Source organism: Malaclemys terrapin, chromosome 1 (genome assembly GCF_027887155.1).
Source record: "Malaclemys terrapin pileata isolate rMalTer1 chromosome 1, rMalTer1.hap1, whole genome shotgun sequence".
NCBI classification, from domain to species: domain Eukaryota; kingdom Metazoa; phylum Chordata; order Testudines; family Emydidae; genus Malaclemys; species Malaclemys terrapin.
Window position 1 is genome coordinate 1118806 of NC_071505.1, and position 22324 is coordinate 1141129.

Genomic DNA, 22324 nt, shown 5'->3' on the forward strand with positions numbered 1-22324 from the left:
TGGGGCAGGTCTTTCTCTCCTTTTTCCTGTGACAGGCTGCCCTGGCCGAGGTGCCTAACTCAGGAGAGGGGTGGGGATCATGCCTCCCTCCAGCCGGCCCAGATCCCTGGGAGTTCTGTATCTTTGTGGATCTGGGCTCTCAGCCCCATGCCTTTCTTCTGCATTTCACCCCCGGCTGGCTTGGGTGCCTCCCCGCTCAGCTTACTGGCTTTTGAGTCTCTTTCTTAGGCACCTAACGCTCCCCGTGCCGTTTGTGGGGAGCCCCGGCGCCTAGCTCGGGGCTGTGAATTCCACTGGCCGGAAGAGCACGGCAGAGTCAGGCCTTGCAACTTCTAAGTCCCCTTTCTGAACCTAGCCCATACCTGCGCTCTGCTCCAGGGATAACAGCACTGCCCTGCCTCACAGAGGGTTGTGAGGATGTCACGGAGTATTGGGGGACTCAGGGCCCTGCACCCCCGACTTCCTGCGATTCACCATGACTCTCAGCCAGCCAGTAAAGCAGAAGGTTTATTTGGATGACAGGAATACAGTCCAAGACAGGTCTTGCAGGCACAGACAACAGGGCCCCCCTCAGTTAGGTCCAGCTTGGGGTCCCAGGGCATGCCAGCCCACCCCCCTTTGGGGGGTCAGAGCCATCTCTGCCTCCCAGCCATCTCTCCAGCCTCCTTCCAGCACTCTCCTTTTGTGACCCCTCCCACAGCCTTTGTTCAGTTTCCCGGGCTAAGGAGTCGCCTCGCCTTCAACCCCTTCCTGGGTTCTCATGTTACACACTCAGGTATGCGCCCTCGGGCAGATCCCATCCTACAATGCAGACTATCCCAGCACACTCCCCTGTCAGCATTCACAGACCACCGTGAGAACAGGCCCAGTTCGTCACATCTCTCCCCCCTTCGAGACCGAACTGAGCAGGGTCACTTTAGCCAGTGACCCGGGGAAGTTCGAACCTACCCCCGTTCCCATGGATGCCCCCGCATCCCTCCCATTCCTTGGTGAGAATTACACCAGGCCCCTCCAGTTTCACGCCCCCCCTTAGGTCGGGGTGCTTGATGGCACTCGCAGTTCGCATGTGGGAAGGTTTATGCGGCCTGCGCCCTTTTCCCACCCCCATACCTCTGGGGCTCCAACTGGGCTGTGGTCTTCTCCCAGCGCTCCAGTCTGGAGGTCTGTGCTTTGGGCTCTCTTGGTTTAGAGCCGCCCTTTTTACCTTGGCCACCCTCCGAAAAGGCTCCTCTATGCTGGGCAAGGGTCCTAAAGCTGTTTTCCCCTTGTCCCAGGCCTTCCTCCCCCTCTGACAGGGATCACAGGATCTGCAGTACTGTCGGACAGTAGCAAAGACCCCAGGCCAGTAAAAGCTCCGTAGCAGCCTCTGCTGGGTACGCCAGGTTCCCTGGTGCCCTGAGAGGGGAATGTCATGGGCCCGGCACAGCAGCTGGCGGCGATACTTCTGGGGTACCACCAGCTGCCTCCTGATCCCCCCTGACTCCATTTTCCCTGGGGAAGCCCATTCTCGGTACAGGAACCCCTTCTCCCACAGGAATCCTTTCCGGCCACCTCGTCCCATGGTCTGTACCGCATTGAGGTCGGCCAGGTCCCTTATCTTCCGCAAGGAGGGATCTCTCTGCAACTCGGCCTGGAACTCAGCAGCTGGGACGGGGATGGCCACCTGCTCTTTCTCGCCCGCTGGGTCCGAAGCTGCAGCCTCCCTGAGCCGCGTCCCTGGGCGTTCCCTCCCCACCAGGTTAGAGTCCTGCGCCTCAGGCAAGGCACCCCCCCCAAGGCCAGGGCGCAGTGCCCCTCGCCGGCTCTGACCGCGGGTCACAACTAAGGCGGTCTGGGGGCTGCTGGGCCAGTCCTCTAGGTCCCCCCCCATCAACACCTCAGTGGGCAAATGGTGGTGCACTCCCACGTCCTTGGGGCCCTCCTTGGCCCCCCATTTCAGGTGTACCCTCACTACGGGAACCTTGAATGGGGTCCCGCCCACCCCGGTCAGGGTCAGGAAGGTGTTGGGCACCACCCGATCTGGGGCCACCACCTCGGGCCGGGCCAGTGTCACCTCTGCGCCCGTGTCCCAGTAACCATAAACTTCCTTCCCATCCACCTCCAGGGGAACAAGGCACTCGCTCCGCAGGGACAGCCCCGCGCCAACCCTGTAAACGGAGAACTTTGAATCCGGAGCATCTGGCCCCCCAGAGAAGCTGGCCTGGGGCTCTCCTCCCTCCTTAGCAGGTGGTACTCTGCCAGCCCCCCTTCCCTGGGAATGCTGCCTCTCGCCGGGCTGGGTCTCTACCCAGTCAACCCTCTGTGGGTTCGGCCTGCTCAGTCTGTCCCTGAGCCTGGGGCACTGGGCCCGTATGTGGCCCTTTTGGCCACAGTGGTAGCAGCCCATGTCCCATGGGTCCCCTTGAGTGGGTCGGATGGTCCTGATGCCGGATGTTCCCCTCTGATGGGGTTTTTCTGTATTTTCCCACGGGGAGGTCCCATGGTGACTCTCTCTCTGCGTTGTGGTGGGATTGCTCCTTTGGGACTCCTCCCTGCCACCCCCTGACCGGCTCTTTACAAACTCATCAGCCAGCTGCCCGGCGTGTCGCGGGTTCTCTGGCTTTCTGTCCACCAACCACAGCCTCAGGTCGGATGGGCACCGCTCATACAGTTGCTCCAGTACCAGCAGTTTAATCAGGTCCTCCTTCGTCTGGGCCCCACCAGCCCACTTGCTGGCGTATCTTTCCATGCGGGCGGCTAGTTGCAGATATGAGATCTCAGGGGTTTTATCTTGACTCCGGAACCTTTCCCGGTACATCTCAGGAGTCAGCCCAAACTCTCGTAGCAGGGCCTTTTTGAATAGTTCGTAGTCCCCTTTCTCTGCCTCTCCCAGTTGGCGGTACAATGCCACGGCTTTGGGGTCCAGTAAGGGGGTAAGGACCCGGAGTCTGTCCGCGGGCTCCACCCGGTGCAGCTCGCAGGCCGTCTCAAAGGCCTCCAGGAAGTCATCCATGTCCTCCCCCTCCTTGTATGGGGCCATGATGCACTTATCAAAGCTCCGTGCAGTCCTGGGTCCCCCCTCACTCACCGCAGCCGGGGGTTCGCTGCCCTTCAATCTCGCCAGTTCCAGGTCATGCTGACGCTGTCTCTCATTCTCCTGTCTCTGTCTCTCATTCTCCTCCCGTTCCTGCTGACGCTGTCTCTCTTCACGCTGATGCTGTCTCTCTTTCTCCTCCCGTTCACGCTGATGCTGTCTCTCTTTCTCCTCCCGTTCATGCTGACGCTGTCTCTCTTCATGCTGTCTCTGTTGTTCACGATCCTCCAGCTCCCTCAGTTTTAGCTCTTTCTCCCATTCCAGCCAATTCCGCTCCCCGGATGCCGAACGTCGCCGGGAGGATCCTCTGCTGGCCGGCGAGCTTCGCCGGGGGGACCCCCTGCTGGCCGGGGGGGTCACGGCGCCTTCGGTATTTGCTGGGCTCCTCCCCACCCTTCCCCTAGGCATAGGAAGGAGGGGTCTCGGGAAGCCCTCAGCAGCCGGCTGACCACTCCCAGCTGGGACAGACACTGGTGCCTGCGCTGCATTTGCCAGGCTGCTTCCCTGAGACACAGGGATCAGTTCATTCGCGCGATCTTCCGCCTCCAGCTGGGCAATGAGCTGTTCTTTGGTGAGCCTCCCAATGCGCAGCCGCCTCTGCTTGCACAGCTCCACCAGGTCGCTCTTAAGCCGCTTGGCATACATCTTCCTGCTGGCCACTCACCGGCCTGTGTGCTCACAGCTCCCCACAGTTCCCAGGGGGCCCCCTAGTGTGCCAGCCCTTCTCGAGGTCACCACCTCTCTGCCAGGGTCGAGCTGCAGACTCCTCCGCCCCTGGGACCACTCGCTGCGATCCCCCCGGGGGACCCTGTTACTGCAAAAGTCCTTCTCGCTGGTCACACACTCCCAGGGGTAATAACCGTCTCTCTCCCACTCTTCAGCCGGCCTGGTCCCCATCAATCCCCCTTCGTTTTACTGCTCCCCAGTCACTTACTGCAGGAAGCGCCGTCCACGGGGTGCAGTAGATCCCACCGCTACCACCAGTTGTCACGGAGTATTGGGGGACTCAGGGCCCTGCACCCCCGACTTCCTGCGATTCACCATGACTCGGGCGCCCGAGGGCGCATACCTGAGTGTGTAACATGAGAACCCAGGAAGGGGTTGAAGGTGAGGTGACTCCTTAGCCCGGGAAACTGAACAAAGGCTGTGGGAGGGGTCGCAAAAGGAGAGTGCTGGAAGCAGGGTAGAAGGAGGCTGGAGAGATGGCTGGGGGGAGAGATGGCTCTGACCCCCCAAAGGGGGGTGGGCTGGCATGCCCTGGGACCCCAAGCTGGACCTAACTGAGGGGGGCCCTGTTGTCTGTGCCTGCAAGACCTGTCTTGGACTGTATTCCTGTCATCCAAATAAACCTTCTGCTTTACGGGCAGATCCCATCCTGCAATGCAGACTATCCCAGCACACTCCCCTGTCAGCATTCACAGACCACCGTGAGAACAGGCCCAGTTCGTCACAGAGGATAAATACATTAAAGCGTGGTGAGTTCTCAGGCACTACAGGAATGGGGGTCGAATCAGTGCCCTAGATGGATTTGTTTGTGTTCCTCATTCGCTGTGGCTCTCATTGGTTCCCACATCTGCCCTCGGGGTAGGAACTGTGTCTTGTGTGTATGTGCCGTGGGCAGCATGTTCGGGCACTACTGTATTATAACTCGTAATGTTATTAGTCATGTGTTCCTCCAGCTGAGGCCTGCGCCACTGGACTCATAAGTACAGCACCTTAACTTACAAATGCAGGGATAAAAAACCCGAAAAATTGTTGGTCTGTAAAATCTGTGGCCTGTTTTCTCCCTGCTGCCCCTTGTGCCTGGGGGGTGCTCCCCATAAACTTCTGCAAAGCCGCCTCATCATGCACCTTCCAAACCCTCCTCGCTACTCTCCTTTGCCAGGGTCCCTACAAAAATTGGACAGCGGTTAGGCCACTGCCTGCCATACTGCCAACTGCGTCTCCTTGTGCTCCTCCACCAGTCTGTGGCCAGCTGGGATCTGTCGTCTTCAGGTGTAAGCTAGCGTGGGAGTGCGGGTCCATGACGGGGGCTCCTGGGGCTACAGTAATACACACACTAATAAGTAGTGGTACTGCCCCTACTAATAAATCATACGGAATGCCTGGGGGGTCTTTATAACATGTCACACGCCACGGAGCTGCAGTGCATGCATTTCCCTGGCATAAATTACTTATAGTGCATGTGTGTGTGTAGCAATCCATGGCCACAGACCTACACACACATACTGCAATCTCCAGCTAACTACATACAGGCAGCATGGGAATCAAATGTGTGGACTTCTGCTTCAGAAAGCCAAGTGTTTCTCCAGCGAGCGGAGACAGCTGCTCCACTGACTCAGCTAGCAGAGAGGATTGAAAAATACGCTGGTCAAGCCCTTTTCTTTTTGATAGTTCCTTCTGACAGTGAGGACATTTCCACGGCTCGTGTAGCTGCATCATCATTCCACCCCGCGAAGGTGTCCGTGCTCAGCACACTGAGAGCACTCCTGGGTCTCCCAGGAGAAATGAATAGGATCTAGTTCCTCTGTAGAAAACTTCTTCTCAGCCTTTGGATATGTTTGTCCACATCCTGGACACTCGCAGATGGATTAAAAACAAACTTCTGGCACCTCCTCCTGGCTGACAGTTTGTGTTTATAGTTCAGCCCTTGTAGATGAGAAACTCTTTAGTGATGCATCCAAAGTTGTATCACATCAGAATAGTCAAAAGGTTCCACGAGGTGTAAATCAGACCGGATCTGTATTTACATCGTTCTTAGCATTCGAGCCCTGTGAATCCGCAGAGACCCGCTGACCATGTATCCAGATTGCGGATCAGAAGCGGATACAGTTTTGTATCTGTGCAGGGCTCTACTCAGCATCATGGTATCCAAATGCAGATGGAGCCAAATTGCCCAGATAAGAAACGGTACGATCCAGGACAATGAGCTGAACCTAACGAGCCAGAAGGTGCCTGTGTAATCAGGTCTGATCAGCTCTGTATTGGAGCCTCAAGCAGGTTCTGTAGCTCTTCCCAAACAACTGGCAGTGAAAACAGCAGATTCCTTCCCCACATTCGTCACTTGCTTTTCTTCAGTGCTTATCCCTCCTGTGGTTTGGGAAACAGAGGCGTTTATGCATCTCTATGTATTTACCTATGCAGGGGCGGCTCTATGTATTTTGCCACCCCAAGCACGGCAGTCAGGCAACTTTCAGCGGCATGCCTGCGGGAGGTCCGCTGGTAACGCAGATTTGGCGGCATGCCTGCGGGAGGTCCGCTGGTAACGCGATTCAGCGGCATGCCTGCGGGAGGTCCTCTGGTAACGCGGATTCGGCGGCATGCCTGCGGGAGGTCCGCTGGTAACACGGATTCGGCGGCATGCCTGCGGGAGGTCTGCCGGTCCCGTGCCTTCAGCGTACCCGCCGCCAAATTGCCGCTGAAACTGTGGGACCGGCAGACCTCCCGCAGGCATGCCACCGAAGGCAGCCTGACTGCCGCCCTCACGGCAACCAACACACCGCCTTCCGCGGCTTGCCACCCCAGGCACACGCTTTGTGTGCTGGTGCCTGGAGCCACCCCGTACCTATGTAAGAGCCAGGGTATTATTGTTAGTGATTGTATTTATTAGTATCTGGCGGTTCTAGCAGGAACCTAAAGCTGTGTCTCCTTCATTAAGGGGTGTCTACGAGCACACCCAAGCTGCTGGCGGGTTTGGCTACACTCAATGCAGAATATAAAGGGCCACCTACTAATTCAAAGACTGGTCTGCAATGGGTTGTGGCTGGGCAGATGCAGTGCCACAGTACCAGCTGAGTGCCCACTGCATATGCCCCTTGATGTATAGCACTTGGAATCCACCCCCCTTTTCAGTCCAGAAATACAGCTCTCTCCTTACTCTGAATCTGGCACACAGCTACTGCTGTGATGGCGGTGGTATATGAACCTAGCTACAACGGAGCAATTTCACACACTCAATCAGCGAACTGAGAAATCCTGGATCAGCTGTGATACTCATTCCAGACAGTAGAGGGCAGCAGCACACCGATCCAGCACTTTGGACATGACAGTGTGTAGTATGTGTATGTGCAGGGGTGTGTGTCTCTGTATGCAGTGCATGCATCTGGGTGTGTTGAGGGAGGGAGTTTCTACTGCAGTGTGTGTGTGTGCGCGTGTACGCTCTGTCTGTCTTGCATAGGTGTCTGTCTGTAGTGCTCCCTTTGCCCTCTGGTGCACGGGAGCCATGCAGACATGTCCCTGGAGGCTTTACTTCTCCAGGCAGTGCCGGGATGCTTTGGCTCTTTGTTTCTCTGTTGCTGCACTCGGGGTGTATCAGCCTGAATGGCTACACACATGTAGTTGTGGATTTGGGGCTGGCACATTCCCTGCCCTCTTGCTGTGCCTTGCTCTTTCCGGTTTGCTGCTGAAAAGCACTGAGATCTCTGATTAATTCCACTCTGATGTCAGACATGCGGCTCTGCTGGGAGGGATTTACAGAGCTGCATTTAAGCTCTCGTTCGCTGAGAGAATCTTTCTGTGTCTCTTCCCTCCCCCCTTCCCCTTTCTATCCCCCCCTCCCCGCCCCAGCTCTCTGAAAACGTGTAGACATTTTTCTGTTGAAAGGGTCGCTAAGGCTTGGGGTCGGTTCAGAGCTTTGCATTTGATTCCCTCTCCTTACCACTGGATATTTTTTCATTCTTCTCATCTAGCTGCCATTGAGGACAGAGAGAGCAGCTTTGTTAGACTAGGACAATGAAATGAACACCCCCCTTTTTTTCCCTAATGACAGCCCGTTACTTAGCAACGGGGGTGGGGGGGATTTTAACAGAAGATCAGAGCGTCAGGATGAGGAGATAAACTCTGTCATTCTCTCTCCCAGGAAACTTACTAAAGAGCCACCTTCCTTTTTGTCAGGCTCCTGATTTTTGCCCCCCAAGAGCCAGCAGGAAAGTCTCAGCGAGAATCCTCCCTGATGGCTGGCTGGCTGCCTCCCCCTGCAACTCCTCTGCTCAGGCGCCCCACTCTTCAGTTATATGCTAAGGGCATCATGTAAAGGGAAGCCCAGTGTGGGATCAGTAAGCTCTCTGCATACACATGCAGGTGACTGAGAGGGGGATCCGTGGGCAGAAGGGAGAGCCAGACGGCCAGGGCTGACCCCTACCCACACAGGGAGGGAAAGGAGCATTCGCCTTTTTGTTCTGACAGTGGGCAAGGGAGGGAGGGAGAGAGATTGTGCCCAGCTCCGTGCTGAGAGCGATGGTTGCTCCGAAGAGGTCTCCGTGTGAAAGGCAGAGAGGCCACCTGCGCCTGGCAGCATGGTGCTGAAATCTAACCCTAGCATCATTCTCTTGTGCTCTTTCCTGCCCAGTGACTACATCATCGAGGAGAAGACGGCCGTGCTGCAGAAGAGGGAGCATGAGGGATTCGGGTTTGTGTTGCGAGGGGCCAAAGGTAAGGGCTGGTTTATTTCACTCGGGGCTGGGGCTGGAAGGGGAAGGTCCATGTCCACAGGGCCCTGCTCTGGCTGGCCGCACTGGTGTTACACATTGCCAGCCGTGGGCCCCTGTACAGCAGGGCTCTCCAGGGACTCTCCTGCCCCTTGCCTCATGCCCAGGCACATTAGAGTTTAACTCTAGTGCTGTACGTTGTCCATACCTGGTATTTGCACACTGCCTGGTAGTTCTCTGATAGACTCTGCGCTGTGCATAGAGCTCTGCACGCCGAGGCGTTTCACCTCCAGCCTAGTGCATGTGGACAGGGTGCATGCCCCATGCTCTGTGCATGCGTGATTCAGACTGGGAGCCCCTCAGAGCAGGGCCCGTGTGCAGCCCCAGGCCCCCATGTTGACTGTGAATTTGGAGCCCAGTTACTACAATCCCTGGCTGTGTTGGGGCATAACTCCAGGCTGGGAAGAAGGATCGCGCTGGTGGTGCCTCTGTTCTGAGGCGGCTACTTGTGGCACTGTGCTGTCACCACACCTCCAGCCCTGCCTGATCAGGGTCTCCCCTGCTGGCATCAAGGGGACATTTCCAATCCACACACACTGTCTTGGGGAATTCCTCGGCTCACGCTGCCAGTGCATCTGGCCCACGCTGTAGCTATTGTGGTTCATATTACTAGGAATTGTTACCAGAAAGAATCCCTCTGGGACGGAGTGTGATTGAGCTCATCTATTGGCATTGAATAACCAGCGTTAGCCCTGAGCTGGGAGCATGTGGAAGGCAGAGGACTCCTAGGCTAGAGGGTCATTCTTCCAGCGATCTCAGGTTGAAGATTGTGGCAGACCCAGCACTGAAATGTACTGAGGGATCAGATCAGTATGGGAGAACATAGCCACAGTGATGTCTGTCTGTGTCCCCTCCTGCTGCACAGGAGACATGGCACCTATAGGGAAGGCTTGGAGAGTGGCTGCCAGCTTTGCGTAGGAGATCTGCTCCTTTTCGAGCCCTTGCTGTGGGTGGAGACCCTTTTGATTTGGGTTTGAGCCCCACAAGTGATTTCCTCATAGCAGTCATTGATTGCCTTTTTCTGCATGTATCACAGAAGGGTTTTGTGTGCAAGTGGGTGTGTCTGTCAGTACATGTACATTTGTACTCGTGTGTGTGTGTGTGTCCTACTCAAATCTGTTAGTCTGCAAATTGTGTAATGAAACTTCCCAGCCCTCAGCATGGCATCTCCCTTTCTCATGGGTTCGGTTGTCATGGTGTGGGGTTACTCCCGTAATGACCAGATTCTATCCGATTCTCTCAGGCTTTCTCTGTTTCCTCTCCTCAAGTTTGTATGCTCTGTGTTTTCTTGTGTCTACTGATAGCTGGCAGAAGAGACTCCAGGCAGATTAGACAATGGGCTTTTGGCTGTGGGGCTCTGCAGCCAAATGAGTCTTTGTGGGATTTTTGGTATAAATATGGTTTAGTGTCTGTATGACTCTGGGGGCCACAAACCTGCTATCAGAGGCCATGGGGAAGCATATGGCTCTGGACCGTCCTGGGGCTGAAGGTAGCTTTGAGGGCAGGCCTTGTAGGGGTGAAGGTCTCTGATTAGTGAGGGGTGAATGTGGCTCACTTGGGAACCCATCACCCTCCCATGGTCACAAACTGTTAATCCGGGAGTCATCCTTGACCCCTTTCTCCCCTTTACCTTCCCCTGCTTAAAGCTACTGCCGAACCCTGCTTCTTCCTCCGTAGCATGCCCCAATCCGCCCATCCTTCTTTCCCACTTCCAGAAGCCTTGCCCATGCCCTGGTGACACCCAGCCTGGGCCACAGCCTCCATCTTTCTGGATAACCCGCTCACCTCTCCCACCTGTTTATGTGACCGTAGAAAACAGACAAACCCCCATCCCTTTCTGTGCCCACTGTTATCACAATGAGCTGAAAGGGCGTTTCCCGCTCCCGGAGTAACGGCACGCACAGGCCAGGCACTGATGTCTGTTCATCCCACAGCAGCCATAACTTTATTATTGATTTGGCATGTCCTTGGGCTGGGTGCTGGGCAGACATATAGGAACAGGTGGGCCCTACCTCAGGGACTTTGCCATCTAAACCAGTGCTCGGCAGTTAGATGAATAATGAAAACATCACCAGCTACGTGAATTAGAGTAAAAAAAACCAGACGGGTTATAAGCCCCCATGCTTGAAGGCAGGCCGCAGCCACTAGCTGACTGGGTTGGGGGAAAAACAGCCCCACTCGTCAGGTTATTTCCTACGTGGTTTTTGCACTTTCCTGTGAAGCAGCTGGTCCGAGTCTGGTTGGAGCTGGGTTCCTGGGCTGATCCTGTTCCTATTTCTCTTCCAAATGCTGTCGCTAAACTCCTCTTCTTGTCCTGCCCCTCTGAACATGTCATCTGCCCCCTTCCTTTTTCAGGTCCCTTCATTGGCTCTACCAGTCTCAGATTCAAACTCCTTGCACTCAACCCAGCTCTGCCCCTGCCTGCCTCTCTTCTCCCATCACTTGCTGCTTCCTGGCCCAGGACCTGCACTCTACCAACTCCACTTGCCTCCATCTGCCATGAGCACTTCCACCTTCCCTTACTCTCCTCTGTGCCTGGAACAACCTCCTTGGTCCTACAGGCCACACAATATCCTCCTCTTCAAATCCCAGTGTTGTATGTCCAAGCCGCACACTTGCACCAAACTAATTATTGAAAAGTAAACAAAGCACAAATGGAAGACGTATCTCTAATGTGGTGTATCCACTGCAGAGTCAAGTAAACTCATGAGGGAAAGGATGGTGCTGTGATTAGGATGCTACTCTGGGACTCTGGAACCATAATTCACAGATTCCAAGGCCAGAGGGGACCATTGTGATCCTCTAATCTGGCCTCCTGCATATCACAGGCCATCAAGCTTCCCCAAAATAATTCAGTTCCCTCCTTTGTCACAGACTTCCTGTGTGGCCGTGAGCAAATCTCTGTATGCCTTTCTGTACCCTGAGATGACAGAACTTTCCAACCTCACAGAGGTGATGTAGGATAAATCTATTACAGATTGTGAGGTGTTGTGGTACTTCAGTGATAGATATGCCTTATTTCAAAAAAAAAATTAATAATTTTAAGTAATGGAGATATCCAATCTCCTAGAACTGGAAGGGACCTTAAAAGGTCATTGAGTCCAGCCCCCTGCCTTCACTAGCAGGACCAAGTACTGATTTTGCCCCAAATCCCCAAGGGGCCCCCCTCAAGGATTGAACTCACAACCCTGGGTTTAACAGGCCAATGCTCAAATCACTGAGCTATCCCTCCCCTTCCGTTATGCTGTCCCTTCCTTCTATCTTTTGTCATCTTCATTGTTTCTGTGGAAGAGGCTTAAGGTTTGATACTTGATGTCCCGTGTTGGGGATTACATGCTTTGGGGGGCTGCATGACGCATAGCCACAGTGATGAAGTAGCACTTCCCATTGCAGGGAGTAGACAAACTAGCAAGATAGAAATATTCAAAGTACTGGGAAATAGCAGCTTGAGATATCCAGTCATCAGCCGTAGTCCAGGTGGAATCCCCGGGTCTCATTTATGATCATAATTCTGGGACAATGGGAATAAGACTCATACCTGCAGCTCATGGTATTAGCATACAGTTGGTTTTTGTAAATCCACCACCATCCTCAATTTAATGGTGGCTGAGACACCTGACCTTACTTGAACTTCTTTGGTTCATGCTTCTGGCCCTGCTTTGTCTTTGAGCCTTTATCCAGAGGGGTAGTAGAACCAGTTCGGAGTGGGTGTGACCATTCACACTGTGTCTGTCCTCACCTGTATCGGGCACCCCACCCTCAATGTGGTCTCCCTTGGTATATGAGTCCTAGAATGAAATAAACACTGGAGTTGTCTTAGTTACAGGGTAAGCACCCTGGTCCCTGAGATTCCTTTCTCGGCTGGTGATTTATCAGGTCTGTTTTTGAAATTGAGACAAATTGCTCTGAATGAGTTTGATTGTTCTCACTAACTCAAACTCTTCTGTGCATTTGCTCTGGAGCTCACGGCTGCCATGGCAACTTGTAGACTATACTAGGTCATTCTAGGCTCAGTCATCACCTGGTGGCAGGATGCCACACTCTGATCTTCATGATGGGACTGGACATTGGAGAAGTGAAAATGACATATCCTCTCTTCCTCCACACCACCACCTCTTCTAGGCTGAGGCCAAGAACTCCCCTCATGCCTGAGAAGATGGACATGCTAGTTTAAGTGCCTGCCTTATGAGGCTGATAGGCACAGCTGGATTCCAGATGTCTCTAGGGCTATGTCTAGAGTAGTGGTGAGGGGTGTGATTCCCCTGCTCATGTACTCATGCTCACACTAGCTCTCATCAGGCTAGTGCAAGTACAAATAGCAGCATTTCCACGGTAGCACGGGTAACAGCAGCAGAGGCGCGGCTTAGCCATGCCAAGTATACACCCAGCAGTTTCAGGCGGGTTTGTACTTGGCATGGCTCAGTCAAGGCAATGCAGCTACACTGCTCTTTATACTCACACTAGCTCAATGAGTGTACGCGAGCAGAAGAATCACACCTCTAGCTCGTAGGATAGACCTTGCCCAAGGCAAGAGATGCTCTCCTCTCCCACAGAACCACTCTGCCCAGGGTGGGGTCTACCTAGTCCCACATCTCAGGTAAGTTTGTCCCAGTACACAAACTTGGAATCTGCCAGAGAGCAAAGTTCATTAGAGCTACTCACCTCCCCTTCCTCCTCTTCTCCTGCAGAGCTCAAGGGTAAAAAGGGGGACTTGCCCCAGGCAATGGCTGAAGGTGCAGTGAGCACAGAATTTGTTCAGTTAAATTCATGGCCTCCCTCATGTTTTTTTCTTCTTCCAGCCCACTGGGGCCTCTTGTTGTGTATACGTAGTGTGTCAGTCAGCTTGCCTTTTACAGCAAAGAAACACAAAACAGGATTGAGAAGCCAGGCAAGGGTACCTCTGTCGTGGGCTTTGTATAGATCTGCAATGACCAGAAGAGCCACCTCAGACCTCTTCTGACCAAGGGAGGCTCGTCAAGCCCAGGTGACTCTGCCGGTTACTGTGCAACCAGCATCAGCTTTGGAGAACCGCTTGCCCAAATGGTTCTGTGCTCAGCTAAAGCATTAGCCAGGTGCCCAATCTCATCTGGCCAGCCAAGTCCACTGCCAGTGATGAAATGACACACTGCTCTGTGCCCAGCACAAGCCATCCCTAGATACCTGGGTCGATGCTGGGATCCTCTGTCTTTCTGCGCTGACTGAATTCAGTGCTGGGGTCTGGATTTAAGGATTTATCCCAAGAATGTCCAAATGATCTTCATGGGGGACTTCAGTTTGAGTGACACATGCTGGAGGTCTCATGGTGCCAGTAGTAAAACACCCTGGGAATTTCTAAACATTATAGGTGACAGTTTCATAATTCAGAAAGTGCTGCAGCCAACATAAGGGAATCCTTTGTTAGACCTTGTCCTAACAGATAAAGAGGACCTGATCACAGGACTAAAAATTAATGGTAGATTAGGTACAAATGATCATGATTAAGGCTCAGATTTAGTCATGGGCATTTTTAGTAAAAGTCATGGATAGGTCACGGGCCATAAACAAAAGTTGATGACCCCTGACCTGTCCATGACTTGTCCTATAAATACCCCTGACTAAATCTTATCTGCTTTGGGGGTTGACCTGGGACCGCTGTTGCTCTGGCGGTCGCTGGGGCCAGCCACACCTGCTGCTGCAGCTGCGGAAATCCAGGAGGTCCCGGAAAGTCACGACATCCGTGACCTCTGTGACAGACTCACAGGCTTAACCATGACTCGATCATATTTATAATGTGTAAGTAGAATAAAGTCAAGACCAGTTATATGTAAACTTGGTGCTTGAATAGTGTCATTCCCAATGATCATTCACATGTTTCTGATTACATTCTTCCTCCTAGCAGATCTGGCTCATGAGTTTTTTCAGCTCTGTGAAATTGGCCCTGTTAAAGCACCAAAAGTGTGTGTGTGTGTGTGTGTGTGTGTGTGTGTGTGTGTGTGTGTGTGTGTATGTGTATGGAAGAAGGAGAAAGTTGATAGCAATGACTATAATTCAGAAGTTAGGAATTGTAGAAAATTGGATAAGGGGGAAGCAAAAGGACACAAGGAGAAAGCTGTGGCCAGCAGAGTTAAGGACAATAAGAAGGAGTTTTTAAAATATATTAGGACCAAAAGAATTCCTGACAATGCTGTTGGTCCATTATTAGATGGAAGTGGCAGAATTATCAATAATAATGCAGAAAAAGGCAGACGTGTTCAATAAATATTTCTGTTCTCTATTTGGGGAGGAAATAGATGATATAGTCTCATCATGTGGTGATGACACACTCTTTCCATTCCACTAGTAACTTGGGAAGATGTTAAACAGAAGCTACTAAAGTTAGATATTTGCAGCCAAGAGTTTTAAAAGAGCCAGTGGAGAAGCTCACTGGACCATTAATGTTGATTTTCAATATGTTTGCAATACCAGGAACTTCCAGAAGACTGGAAGAAAGCGAATGTTGAGCCAATTTTTAAAAAAGGGAAAATGAGATGACCTGGGGAATTATATGCCTGTCTGCCTAACATTGATCCCAGACAAGATAATGAAGCGGCTAATATGGGACTTGATTAATAAAGAATTAACGGAGGATAATGTAATTACTGCAAATCAACATGGGTTTATGGAAAATAGATCCTGTCAAACTAATTTGATATCTTTTTTGATGAGATTATAAAGTTGGTAGACAAAGGTAGTAATGGTGACGTAATATACTTCTGTAAGGAGTTTGACTTGGTACCGCATGACATATTAACTTAAAAAACCAGAATAATATGACATTTACATGTCACACATTAATGGACTAAAACTGGCTAACTGATAGATCACAGACTGTAATTGTAAATGTGGAAGTCTTCATTCAGCGGTGTGTTTCCAATGGAGTCCAACACATTTCTATCAGTGACATGGAAGAAAACAAAACCATCACTGATTAAGTTTGTAGATGACACAAAACTTGAGGAGTGGTAAATAATGAAGAGAACAGGTCACTCATTCAGACCGATCTAGATCACTTGGTAAACTGGGTGCAAGCAAACAATGCATATGCATTTTCATACGGCTCAATGGAAATGTGTCCGATCTAGGAACAAGGAAAGAGGCCACACTTACAGGATGGGGGACTCTATACTGGGTAGCAATGTCTGGGGGCTGGGGTGAATGAACAGCTGAACGGGAGCTCTGTCCAGAAGAACTAACGCGAGCATGGGAGGCATAAACAGGGGAATCTCAAGTAGGGGTAGAGAAATTACTCAACTTCTGTGTTTGGCACTGTGTGACCACTGCTGGAATCCTGTGTCCTGTTCTGGTGCCCACAATTCAAGAAGGATGTTGATAAATTGGAGTGGGGTCAGAGAAGAGCCATGAGAATGATTAAAGGATTAGAAAATATGCCTGACAGTGATAGACTCAAAGAGCTTGATCTATTTATCTTGATAAAGAGATTAAGAGGTTGACTTGATTACAGTCTATAAGTATTTACATGATGAACATATATATATGGCTCTTCGATGAGCAGAAAAAGGTGTAACAGGATCCAATGGCTTGAACTTGGAGCAGACCTATTCAGACCGGAAATAAGGCATAAATTTTTAACAGTGAGTGTAATTAATCATTGGAACAATTTACCAAAGTCTGTGATGAATTCTCCATCAATGGCAATTTTCAAATCACGATTGGCTGTTTTTCTATAAGCTCTGCTCCAGGAATTATTTTGGGGAAGTTCTCTGGCCTGTGCTATACAGGAGGTCAAACTAGATTATCACAATGGTTCCTTCTGGCTTTCGGCTCTATGAATTTTTGGAGCCCTTTCCTGTCCCATGAGGGAAGGAAGATAGAAGGCAAAGGATTCTGGAAGTGAACACTGCCGAGTTAAGTGGTGTAAGGTAGAGGTTTTGGGTTTTATGGATCATCTGCCCCCTTTCTGTGGGGAGAGAGGGCTGAATACTTTAGGTGGTCTCCATCTCAGTAAAAGGGGGACCAATTTCCTCGAGGACAAGCTGGCTAGAGTAGTCAGAAGCGGATTGAACTAATAACAAAAGAGGAGGGTGAAAACAGAGAACAAATGAGCACGCAGCACAAAATCTAGATGTTGAGAACAAAATTAATCAAGACACCAAAGTACATAAGGAGAAGAAATTCTTTAATTGCTGACACACCAACGCTAGGAGCTTGGGTAACAAACGAGAATTGGAATTGCTAATTTAGTAGCATAAATTCGATCTAGTTGGTATTACTGAAACCTGGTGGGATGATTCACCATGATTGGAATGTTAAAATCAATAGTTATAACCTATTTAGGAAGGATTGAGTGGGCCAACGGGGAGAGGCACTCTGTCAAAAAAATAACACTGCCTGTTTCCAAGGCATCATAGAATCATAGGATCTCAGGGTTGGAAGGGACCTCAGGAGGTATCTAGTCCAACCCCCTGCTCAAAGCAGGACCAATCCCCAACTAAATCATCCCAGCCAGGGCCTTAAACACCTCTAAGGATGGAGATTCCATCACCTCCCTAGGTAACCCAAACCTTGTCTAGATGAACTTTAGTTCCCAGCAGCCTGGGGTGTCCATGTGCCCTGCAGTGGCTTGCTGCGTACTTAGGGTTCGTTACACTGCAATGAAACACGGGCGGCATGGGCCCTGCTGGTCTGGCTCAGCTGACTGGGCTCACAGGGCTAATAACTGAAATGTAGATTTTGGGCTCAGGCTGGAGGTCTGAGGTCTCAGAGTCCAGGCTGCAGCCTGAGCCCAAATGTCTACACTGCCGTTTTTTGCACCACAGCCTGAGACCTGTGAGCCCGAATCAATTGGCCCAGCCCTGAGACTCGGTGCTTTGGGTGTTTGATTGCAGTGTGACACGCCCGGTCTGTGTGGACCCTGCCGCCATGCCCTTAAAATCCCCTACTGCACTTCAATCTGTCCCCGTTTCACAGCGGGCTTGATCAAAGCGGACTAGGGAACTTCTAGTGCAGCAGCAGGGTCCACGCAGATACGTAGTGCATTGCAGGCTACTGTGCTGTAACTTTACACCCAGATTGCCGCAAACTAAGTGTTCATACAGACAGGCCCCAAGTCGCTGCCAGCTCAGAGGAAAATGACCGTGAATGCTGTGAATCAGTGTCCAAACAGATAAGGCACAAGGTGGGGTAGTAGTGGGTGTTTGCTTACAGATGACCAATCCCATTGGGCAGCAGGATGACCAGCCCCTAAAGTCCCTGTCTATAATGTGCAGGAAAACAGCTCTGTGCCCATGGGGGGCTTCCGTCTGAATGACACATGCTGGAGGTCTCCTTCTGCCAGCACTAACACCCTCAGAATTATAGATGACCATTCTCCCTTGAGTGGTTGTGCACATACACACTCCACTGCAGGTGTTTGTGTGCCCAGTGCACTCGCGTCCGAGAGTTTTGCCAGCAGTACCACTAGGTGAAGCATTTGCTCCTGCTCTAGTGCTCTCAGATAAGGGCATAAAAGGGGCATATTCGCCGCCTCCCTCTCGGATCCTTCTTATCATCCATGGTGAGAGTTGAAACACCCTGTAGCACTTCCTTTGGTTAGCCAGTATTTCCAAGTTCCTGTCATGTACATAGTTATAGATAGTCGTGTTTAGAGTAGTATTGCCAATTGACTTATAGTATTTGCTATAGGTACCTGGTGGATTTATTATGAAAAAATCCCCAAATTTCCAGCAGTGTGCAGCATGCAGTGCTATTTCCCCTGTGACGAGTAAGAACAAGAGCTTCTGGGTTTGCCTTGGCAAGGGCTATGTGGGGACAGATGCCCTATTTGTACCTCCTTCCTCACCAGGACAAAAAACCAGAGGGATTTCTACCTCAAAGTTCCCCTTGTGAAAGAGGTGATGCATTCCATCTCGGAACCAAGGCCTGACCACAAGGTAGTGAGTCCACAAGGATTGCTCCTCCGGCTGCACAAGTCCAATGAGAAATGTCACTTCTCCCTCACCAGCAGCTGCCTCAGAAGCGCTCCAAGCATTCTGATGATGATAAGTGCTCAAAGCCTGTCTCCAAAAAGGATTTCCAGTAAGACCTCCAGAACTCGTTTGAGACACCACAAATCTAGACTTTCACCAGCTCCATCTGAGGCAGCACTATTGACTCCAGCTATGGATGCTGGAGTCTTCACTCTTTCCAGCTCCATCTTCATTGTTCCAACCTTAACGTCACTATTGGCGCCGATGAACGAATACTTACCTATTTGGATGCCCTCTACGCCACAGGCCTTGCTGGCCAGGGATCTTTGGTGTCTCCCTTACTGGTGACTCTTTGATGACTCTCTTTGCTAAAATCAGCTCCTATTGAGACAACTCTGGTGTCTTCAGCACCCCTGGAGCACATGGTGCTACCGATGCATTGCCAACACCTTTGATGTCATCTGGAGAGACAGCGCCATTTCTCCAACCCATTGTGCTGGTACTGCCAGCACCGATCCTTTGATCAGTGTTCCAACCATCTCAGCCCTCAGTTATGTTGAACCCCCAGGTATCTCCTGTAGCCAGAGCACCTGGAACTCCAAAAGGGACCACTTCCTGTGTCACCCTTGAGGTCGTTTAGCAATCCTTGCAGACCTCCTATTAAGGGTATGGACCAAGTCTGGTTTTCTTATAAAGAGGCTCCAGCATGGTGTCCCCACCTCGGATGACTCAGACAATTCAATATCCTCTGTGGTCTTACTGGTCTTGGGCTGCTCCGAGGTATTCTGGACCTCCATCACAGTCACACTGTAGAAGGAAGTCCCCTCCTCCTCTAGTGAAGGAAACCTCTACCCAGGATTCTGCTACCGTCCCTCCACCCACTGTACTGGACCCTATGGAGGACGGAGAAATAATGAAGGATCCCCTGGTTGTTTCCGCCCATATTTCATCATCTTCTCCAGAGTCAACATCTTCCGCCACAACCCTCTTGAGGACTTCAGGGTCTTCCAGGACCTTATGAGGAGGGTGCCACTTCCCTAGGAGAGCATGTCGAATGTGAGCAAGAAAACCTGCACAGGCTCCTTAATATTTTGCAGACTCCTGCCCCATGAAGCATTTCCCTTCCCATCAGTGAAGCCTTGCTGGAGACGGCAGGAACCCTCTGGCAGACCCCAGCCTCTATATGACCTATGGCCAAGCAAGGGGATATTAAGTTCCTCAACAAGATTAGCCATGCCACCTGGTTGGATGCAGAGGTCAGCAGGCTGGCTCTTAAGCCAGCAGCACCAGCAGCTCACTGGCTTCTCAATGCTCATACCCACCTCTGTGCCTGCTCCTGCATTACCTGGTTCTTCTTCAAGTGATGGTTGCTATCTGTATTCCAAACGTGGGTGCGCATGAGGAAAGTGGAGGAAAAAGGAGAGGAAAGTGATCAGGAACAGTCAGCATGGATTCACCAAGGGCAAGTCATGCCTGACTAACCTAATTGCCTTCTATGAGGAGATAACTGGGTCTGTGGATGGGGGGAAAGCAGTGGATGTGTTATTCCTTGACTTTAGCAAAGCTTTCGATACGGTCTCCCACAGTATTCTTGCCGGCAAGTTAAAGAAGTATGGGCTGGATGAATGGACTATAAGGTGGATAGAAAGCTGGCTAGATTGTCGGGCTCAATGGGTAGTGATCAATGGCTCCATGTCTAGTTGGCAGCCAGTTTCAAGCGGAGTGCCCCAAGGGTCGGTCCTGGGGCCAGTTTTGTTCAATATCTTCATTAATGATCTGGAGGATGGCGTGGACTGCACTCTCAGCAAGTTTGCAGATGACACTAAACTGGGAGGAGTGGTAGATATGCTGGAGGGTAGGGGTAGGATACAGAGGGACCTAGCCAAATTAGAGGATTGGGCCAAAAGAAACCTGATGAGGTTCAACAAGGACAAGTGCAGAGTCCTGCACTTAGGACGGAAGAATCCCATTCACTGTTACAGACTAGGGAACGAGTGGCTAGGCAGCAGTTCTGCAGAAAAGGACCTAGGGGTTACAGTGGACGAGAAGCTGGATATGAGTCAACAGTGTGCCCTTGTTGCCAAGAAGGCTAACGGCATTTTGGGCTGTGTAAGTAGGGGCATTGCCAGCAGATCGAGGGACATGATCATTCCCCTCTATTCGACATTGGTTAGGCCTCACCTGGAGTTCTGTGTCCAGTTTTGGGCCCCACACTACAAGAAGGATGTGGAAAAATTGGAAAGAGTCCAGCGGAGGGCAACAAAATGATTAGGGGGCTGGAGCACATAACTTATGAGGAGAGGCTGAGGGAACTGGGATTGTTTAGTCTGCAGAAGAGAAGAATGAGGGGGGATTTGATAGCTGCTTTCAACTACCTGAAAGGGGGATTCCAAAGAGGATGGAGCTAGACTGTTCTCAGTGGTGGCAGATGACAGAACAAGGAGTAATGGTCTCAAGTTGCAGTGGGGGAAGTTTAGGTTGGATATTAGGAAAAACTTTTTCACTAGGAGGATGGTCAAGCACTGGAATGGGTTACCTAGGGAGGTGGTGGAATCTCCTTCCTTAGAGGTTTTTAAGGTCAGGCTTGACAAAGCCCTGGCTGGGATGATTTAGTTGGGGTTGGTCCTGCTTTGAGCAGGGGGTTGGACTAGATGACCTCCTGAGGTCCCTTCCAACCCTGATATTCTATGATTCTATGTGCACCATGCACCAGAGACGGAAGTTTTCAGCAGCAGTGTCTGTTGACTTGCACGTCTGTCTTACGTTGCCACGTGCTCCAAGCGAGATTATAAGTTCCCTCTTATAGCATGGTCATAGTCGGAATCTTCTCTCCTCATACTCGATCACGCCCTCCTAACAAAGGGTTGATCGAGCCCGTTGTGATGTTATTGACATAAACTGGGACCGTATAGATCATTGTTGCAACCAAGGTCCTGTAGTGGCACCCAAATCTTGTATAAAGGGGGTCAAATGGGGTGTCTAGGACAAGGTTATGGTTTACTGGTTATGATTATGCTGTCTATATGTGTGTATCAGTGTTGTAGTCGAAGTTATGAATATTGGCTCTATACTGTCGGTATGGCAAACTTATGCTATGCTTCTGGGTGACATCCCAGACAAGCTGAGATTAGCTCTGCCTAGCCTGCTTGATGGCCCATTAAGGACCATCAGCTATACAATGGACCCATTGAGAGAAGGCAGATACGCCTTGTAACTCAGCAAAGTATGCAGGGACTGGCCCATGTGACTCCAGACTCCATTTTGCTGTAATTTTCCACAGTAAGAACAAAGAGATGTTCTTACACCTGGAAAAGACTATATAAGGCTGATGCCTCATCTCCATCTTGTCTTCAATCCTGCTTCTTACCTCTGGAGGAACTTTGCTACAAACTGAAGCTCTGAACAAAGGACTGAGGACCCATCCCAGCTAGGGATGTATTCCAGAGACTTGATTTGAACCTGCAGTTTATTCCATCGTTGCTGCAAGCCTGAGCCAAGAACTTTGCCATTACTGTATGGAATTGATTCCATTTAACCAATCCTAACTCTCGTCTCCATCTTTTTCCTTTTATGAATAAACCTTTAGATTTTAGATTCTAAAGAATTGGCAGCAGCGTGATTTGTGGGTAAGATCTGATTTGTATATTGACCTGTGTCTGGGGCTTGGTCCTTTGGGATCAGGAGAACCTTTTTCTTTTACTGGGGTATCGGTTTTCATAACCATTTATCCCCATAACAAGTGGCACTGGTGGTAAGTCCGGGAAACTGGAGTGTCTAAGGAGATTGCTTGTGAGACTTGCGGTTAGCCAGTGGGGTGAGAC

The 22324-nt window shown here is 51.1% G+C and overlaps 1 protein-coding gene across 6 annotated transcripts in view; it reads left to right on the forward strand.

Annotated features, from left to right (window-relative positions):
* The window catches only part of SHANK3 (SH3 and multiple ankyrin repeat domains 3), a 650584-nt gene that overhangs the window by 552086 nt on the left and 76174 nt on the right, over nt 1–22324 (forward strand). For all 6 annotated transcript variants that reach the window (XM_054034834.1, XM_054034750.1, XM_054034917.1 and 3 more), the window contains exon 15: nt 8421–8503. In XM_054034834.1, coding sequence (XP_053890809.1) covers nt 8421–8503 — 83 coding nt within the window. The remainder of the gene's footprint in view (nt 1–8420; nt 8504–22324) is intronic.